Source organism: Trypanosoma cruzi, genomic scaffold (assembly GCF_000209065.1).
Source record: "Trypanosoma cruzi strain CL Brener 1047053517131 genomic scaffold, whole genome shotgun sequence".
NCBI classification, from domain to species: Eukaryota; Euglenozoa; class Kinetoplastea; order Trypanosomatida; family Trypanosomatidae; genus Trypanosoma; species Trypanosoma cruzi.
This window is the reverse complement of record NW_001849574.1, coordinates 636,367-643,169: the sequence shown is the minus strand read 5'-3', so window position 1 is coordinate 643,169 and position 6,803 is coordinate 636,367. Positions and strand designations below refer to the sequence as shown.

Sequence of the window (6,803 nt, the reverse complement as noted above, 5' to 3'; positions counted from 1 at the left end):
TTCCGTTAACTTCATGCCGGATGCGAGTGATGGTGGTGGTTGAAGAGGACGTGAAAAATTTTACTTTTTTTGGGAATACTGTTTGTTTTTAGTTTTCTTCTTGTTTTTTTCTTTTTTTTTTTTTTTTTTCCTGTTGTACGCAAAGAGTCCATGGGGCCCGTAGTTGTCATTGATACGCTTTGAAGCAGCAGGGGAGAAAGTAGAATTTAAAAAAAGGGATGGACTGCGGTGATGCGGACGGTGTCATTGCCGTGTCCGAAAAATAGAGGCCTCGGAGCGCAAAGCCTTTTTTAAATACATCACTCGACGGTTGGCAGGGAGTGTTTTGCTGTCGGCGCAGCCTCAGGGACTTCAAAACATGTTTTGCATTTGCCTGTGCCCGGGCTTTTCAGAGTAAAGAAGTAACACCATGACAGGGAGGGGGGACGGTGAAACCCTTAACGGGGGCAGGTGTCTGCGATGGAGCCGGGGACGCAACTTTCGATCCCGCGAGGAGTGAAATGCGCGGTACTCGGTGGCTTTGACGAACGATGCGTGAGCTTTTAAATGTGATGAGGGAAATTATTTGCGTCCCCGGTCGAATTGCGTGGCTTCAGCGCAGATGAAGATTTTGCTGCCGGTCATGCGACGGGAGAACCATTTTTTCTTGACATACGGGAGGTGTTGACAATGTCTTTGGCTCTGAAACGGGCTAAGGACGTTCTTTTTTGTCAACTTGCAACCGGCTGGCTGCGCGCTCTGCAGCAACACCGAAGTCAAGATGCAGAAGTTTGACTTTTCGCCGCTTGTATCTCTTGTAATAACTACGATAAAAAAGAATTCAGGTTTTTTCGTGGAGTGATGTATAGAATTGAGACGCCATTCCTCTCAGGGTGTGTGCACCATCTTGCCTTTTTGTCATGCATCCTTCCTTCGACAATGAAAGCGGTCATTCTTAAACGGATTCGGAATGCCGTTGCACGTTGGTTTGGCCAAAATGAGGAAAGGAGCGGAAGAAACGGCAAGAGCAGTGCGTGTGCGTTGTCAGCATCCCTGAAACGTTGGGTGGGCCGCACTTATTCTCGTTATCTTATTTGTTTTCTCTTACAGGAGAGACAGACATCATGGAACGTGAAGCACCTTCAGTTATTCTAAAAAACGGTACTGTGTTGCATTTTATAAAAGTTATTTTTATTTTTTTCCTTTTATATATATAACAAAGTAGTGGAGTATCGGGCTGCCGTATTCGAAGAAGGGGCGATGAATGCGGGCGCAGTCCCCGTAGAGGGTATACTGAAGTACATGTTCACCAGCAATTTAACGTGGCCCCTTACCATCATCATCATCATCATTCGGAAACGAAAGAAGAAATGTGTATCCTTTCAGTGGTGGCTTGGATATCTGATCATGAAGCGTATTTTAGCCTGGAAATTGAACGCACTGAGGAGCGCATGGCCAAAGCCATGTGGCAACATGAGAGGCTTTGCTCGAGAACTCCGTGAGAAATCTGTCAACGATTGTAAAAGTTCAACAGTTATTGTAAGTGCCGAAGGTATAATTGAAAATGATTTTCTTGTTGTTTTTGTTGTTGTTGTTAGTATTAGGCGGGCGGATAAGAAAAAGATCTTCGCATGCTTCTTTGCGTCTGTTGGCTCCCATTGCAATTCCTATTTTGTATTGTTTTCTTTTTTCGTTGTTGTTGTTGTCACTGTTTTTCTTTTATTTATTATTATTATTTTCGTGTGTGCGTGGACTCCGGCTTGTAGCCAGCACGCTGCGCATTGGGGGCGGCGGAAACAAAGTTTATGACAATCATCATGGATGAAACCGACACAAGTGTCGCCGGGTTGCCCATAGCGTACTACGTGCTTCTGGCTGAGTTTGACATTGACACCGGATCCTGCTTACGTGTGAAGTATCCGTCTGTCACGTCACGGGTGGAAGAGAACACACATGTCGAGGGAAACACATTGTGTGGTGTGGCTGAGGGGGAGAATGACGTATTGGCGAAGTGGTTTGATGTCTTGGGCTTGGATGACGAATATTGCGCAAGTCACATGTTACCGGATGGTGCCGAGAAGCAAGTGGTTAGCCGAACTATTTTTATTGTCAATCGGTCCAAGCCTGCGAATGTGGATTGCCTTCCCGTGTACTGTTTCACGTTGGCGGGGTCAACACGCGCGAAGGAGTTGGAAATAACTTGTCTAAAATCGGATGCACAGTCGGAATGGGTACGACACACGTCAACTGGGGAAGCATTTCTACATGAGGAGTTGCATTACAATCAAACTACAGGGGAAGTACTTGTTCGCTCCAAAGGCAGTGTGGTGTGGGGCCCTTTAATGGCCCGAGCGCCCGACGCATTTCAAGTATTTCCTACTCTTCCAAGGAGGGTTGCTGCCTTTGCCCAAGAAATAGAGAAGGGGTTTGCGTCACAGAACGCGAATGGAGCAGGTATAAGAGATTCCTTGGAAAAAGATACGGCGCCGTTTTCAAATAGTACTTTGGTGTCACCGGCAAATATTGCGGGATATTCATTCTTTGTGATTTATGTTGACTCGAAGTATCATGGATTTTTAACGCAGTCGACACAACTGGAGCTGTTGATGAAGTCGAAAACGATGCCACAACCACCACCAGGGGCAGGAACAACGAGAGAGGAGGAAGAGAAAGGAAATTCGTCAAGTAGGGTTTTGCACCGCACCGAATCCTCCAATGTGCCGCCCCTCTACGGTCTCTGTGCAGTGGTGACGCGCCAAGATTCCTCCGTCAGGCGTGGTGGTATCAGTAAGAGTGTGGCTCTTTTAGGGCCCAAACTGGTATGGCTTGAGTCTTTTTTCCCAATTCTTGTTGAGACGGCATTGCAGTGCTGCGATATAAAAGGAAAAACAGAGGAGGCATTGGAGCAGCAGACGGTTCTGGTGCGACGCTGCTTTGAAGCTGTTGAGAAGGCGACATGCGCCTTACAACGCTCTATTCGCGATGTAGCAGGAATTTCTTTGGAACACGAAGTTATGCGTCGTTTCACCACAAGTGGTAGACAGGCGAATGTCTCATGCGCTGTCTTGCCCTTTGGGACGTCGCACAGTTTGCACATTCCCCTTTTTCCTGAAATGTACGATTTTGTTTTTTCGCGCTATGGTTTGGAACAAATGGTTGAGGTTTGTGGCGCATCCTTTTGGACGGTTGTTATGGCTATATTATTAGAAAAACGTGTTGTGGTTCTCTCCCGACAAGGACTTGCTAATGACGTTTGTGAGGCCGCGTTGTCCCTTGGTCTCATTGGTAACCTGTTGGACCCTCATTTCGTGACAAAAAAAGTGTTTCCCTACACATCTGTGAATGGACTCTCTCATTTTTGCAGTGTTCCTGGATACATTGTGGGCACATTAAACCCTATCTTTGAGATGCAGCACACCTGGTGGGATGTTCTATGTGATTTGGACAATAAGTGTGTCGTTTTGTCTCCCGAGTGTAATAGCATTAGCCAATGTAACGGCACTGGGATTGCTGGTGGAAAGACAAGCGGTTGGGCGACACAAGATGCGCAGTTTGCCAAGGATATCCTTAGTAAAGTATACCAAATGAAAGTTATGCGAAAAACATTACAAGAACGGAATCACTTGATTTGTTTAATGCTGGAAGAATACTTTGCGTTGATGATCATGGTGGGTGAGGCGCCTGACCACATCCTTAGTCGTTTTATGCAAACGAATTTTCTAACACCAAGTTTTGCTCGGCTTCGGGCGCTTGCACAAGGAAGTTCACTTTTCAGTGGTATGCCAGGGCGTCTTCTTCTTCCTGGTGAGGATCCATCGTTAATTATTGCTGCTGCCACTCTACGCCGAGCTAGTAACTGTGATGAGATGGAGTTGATACGAACACTAAACCATCTTCTTAGCTTTTTATGCTCATCTAAGGAAGTTATCCTTCTGTTGCGGCGCATGCCACTAGCTCTGGGGGGGTTGAATCCACTTGCATCGCAGCTTCTTCACACCTCACCTCTAGTGCGTCAGGCAGCTCTGGAGCTGATGCGACGTGTGGAGGTCTTTCCGCCTGGTAGAGACGCCATTGCAGCGATGAATAGTTTTTTTTGCATGGTGTACGAGTCGGCTTCTCGGGATGCATGACGTCGGTTCAACGGAAAGGTGTTTGGACCGATGTTTGTGGACTTATGATGACGCTGCATGGATGCCGTTATCACAGATGAGCGACTGTAATGATGACAGAATCCAGTGCACTTCCTTTTTTTTTTCGTGTGTGTGTGTGTGTGTTGCTTGGCGCGTATTTATGTGTGCCGTTCTTTTTTCTTTTCTTTTTTCTTTTTTCTTTTTGCCTTGAAGAATTTTTCCAATTCAACGCCGTTATTATTTGTGTTACGATTTCCAGCTTCACAGTTGCGTGCATACCACCACCACCGCCATTATTATTATTATTATTATCACTTATTTGACGATTTTGTTGTTGCTGTTCTTTTGATTGGCGCTCCCCGTGCCCGATGGACAAGTGGACTGGGCGGGTGCAGGCGGTCTCAAACAGCGTGGCTGCTGTGGATGTTTCTGTTGGGGATGTTGTGAAGGTGCTTTTAGCCGTCGCGGAGCAGTACGCGGCCGACATGTCTCCGGTAGAGGCGATGGGTAGAGCCATCAGTCAGGGCATCGCAAACGCCTCCGCAACCCTTGTTAGTTGCCTCACAGATCTTGCCACAATGAGCGAGGCGATGAAAGACGCCATGAACGCAAACCCAAAAGAGGCGCATAGTCTGATGATGAATCTTTTTAATGTTTTTGTCAAACAGCTCACAGTTTACTACAAGGAGAATTATGAGGCTTTCAAGAAGGCAGAGGTGACGCTGCGCCAGCAGAGGGCTCTCTTTTGGAGTCAAAAAAGTGAGATGGAGACAAACAACGACAATACGAGCGATTTCACGCTTCTTCCAGCAGAAGAACCATCACCTTTTAATATTTCCCTTGTGGCGTTTAATACCCCTAAAGAGGCGAAGAAGAAATCCGCCGATGGGAAAAAGAAAAAGACACGTGATTCCAGTAAAGATACCTCCGTGGTCCTTCCTAGTGAACAACATAGCGAAAAGCAACAAGGGAAGCCAGCGAAAGGTGAGGGGGGCGGAACGAACGTATGCGTTGATGCACCTTCAACAAACGTCGCCGAAAAAAATGAAACGGCACAGCAGGGGAATGGGGGAGATATTCCAAGTAAAGTGAAGTCTTTTTCAACGGAGCCGGTGGTAACTGTGAAGGAGCCTATATATCTTCACGTGGCCTCAACGGTCGAGGATGCACTTGGACGTCTGGTGTTGTCTAGCAGACCAAATGTTTTTACCGCACCAGAAGTGATTGAGAATCGGGCTCCCATAGCTACCTACTACATTAAACTTCCAGCACCAGGATCAATGGGGCCGCTTCTACTCTCAAATTATATTGCGTTAGGGGATGATATGCAGGCAGACTTGATGTGTGACATTCTTCAGTCCGATTGTGTGGAAGTGGTACCATTTGAGTCGCCTGCCGGGGAAATCATCGTGGAGAATCCATCAGACCTTCACGAATTGCCCGCTTGTGGTTGGCGTGTAGGCTCCAGCGAGGACCATCGGCAAGCGTTTTATACTCTTTATATTTTAGTAACTCGTGGAGAAAAAATGACACCTTCACTCCTGATTCAGGAATCCCTTCTGATTGATTCGGAGCCGCAAGAGGTCATGCACGAAATTACTGCAGTTCCAGATGCACCACAAATTGCCAAAGTTACAGTGCGAGGTTTTGGCCCAGCGCCAGCGCGGAGCGCCTCACCAACAAAAAGATACACTAGCGATCGTCTGTTGGCTATTGTAAATATTACAAAAAGCACATACGAAAGGAATGGTTTTGTAGAGATCAAAAAGGAAGAATTGCGTGCATTGGTGCGGCAAATGCACCCGCATGAGCTACAGCTGCTGCGAGAAGAAGAACTACTGACAAGGCCGAATAGCAATTTAACGACGGCAGCGGCAGCGTTTCAAGGCACGGTTGAGTTGGCGTCCCTTGAACAACCTGGAGAGCAGCAGGGGTGGGGTTTGACTGACGTGGCAAAAGGGGCCGTGCGGGGAGCCGCTGCTGTTGTGTTGGCCCCTGTTTCTGTGGGTAAAGTTGTTGGGAACGCCGTGCTTGACGCGTCGGGTGTAACAGGTGCCATTAAGCAGCAGAAGGAGGTTCTTTTTCGAAAGTCTTTTCCAAACCTTTCTTCTGAGGAGATAATTGAAACGTTTAGTTGTGCCCTCGTAGACGATGGCAACCCGATCCCAAAGCAAGGCTTTGTTTTTATTACCCCACGCTGGCTTTGCTTCCAGGCCGGTCTCTTAAGCGCAAACTTTAGCTTGGAGTGGGATGAAATTAGAGATATTCAAAAACAGCGAACTGTCAAGGTACTGGAAAACGCCATTGCTATACAAACACACTTGGGTGGGACGTACTTCTTAACATCCTTTGTCCAGCGAGATCAAGCCTATGCTGACATGATGAAACAATGGCTAAGAAGGTAACCCGCAATTATTTTTTTCGCTACGTTGTCTCGTGCGCACAACAAAAATTTTTTATTACTTTTGGAGGGCGGTGTTCTTGTTGCTTTTGCTTTTCTTATTTGCTTTTGCAGCGCGTACTGGTGGTTCTTGCAGAAAAATATATATATATATATTTTCCCCTTTACTGTTCTAAATATAGTGATGGATGTTGCGGTGCGCCGTCCGTGAATGTGCTGCTGTCGCCTCTCTCAACTGTACGTATCCCGTCGCAATGGACCCCGCGTTATTATTGGTTTCACTTAATTATTTT

The 6,803-nt window shown here is 46.8% G+C and overlaps 2 protein-coding genes across 2 annotated transcripts, besides 7 other annotated features; both read left to right on the top strand.

Annotated features, from left to right (window-relative positions):
- Positions 1-6,803: part of a sequence feature (heterozygous, non-Esmeraldo-like haplotype) that runs on past the window's edge.
- Positions 93-129: a microsatellite.
- Positions 1,153-1,196: a sequence feature (AT_rich).
- Positions 1,650-1,721: a sequence feature (A-rich).
- Positions 1,785-4,109, top strand: Tc00.1047053511517.170 (hypothetical protein, conserved; the record flags this gene model as incomplete). Its single annotated transcript, XM_810604.1, has 1 exon — positions 1,785-4,109. One exon carries the CDS (start codon positions 1,785-1,787, stop codon positions 4,107-4,109), a length of 2,325 nt encoding a protein of 774 aa, XP_815697.1.
- Positions 4,280-4,313: a microsatellite.
- Positions 4,402-4,429: a microsatellite.
- Tc00.1047053511517.164 (hypothetical protein, conserved) lies at positions 4,478-6,514 on the top strand (the record flags this gene model as incomplete). The annotated part of the gene is made up of 1 exon (XM_810609.1): positions 4,478-6,514. One exon carries the CDS (start codon positions 4,478-4,480, stop codon positions 6,512-6,514), a length of 2,037 nt encoding a protein of 678 aa, XP_815702.1.
- Positions 6,647-6,669: a sequence feature (AT_rich).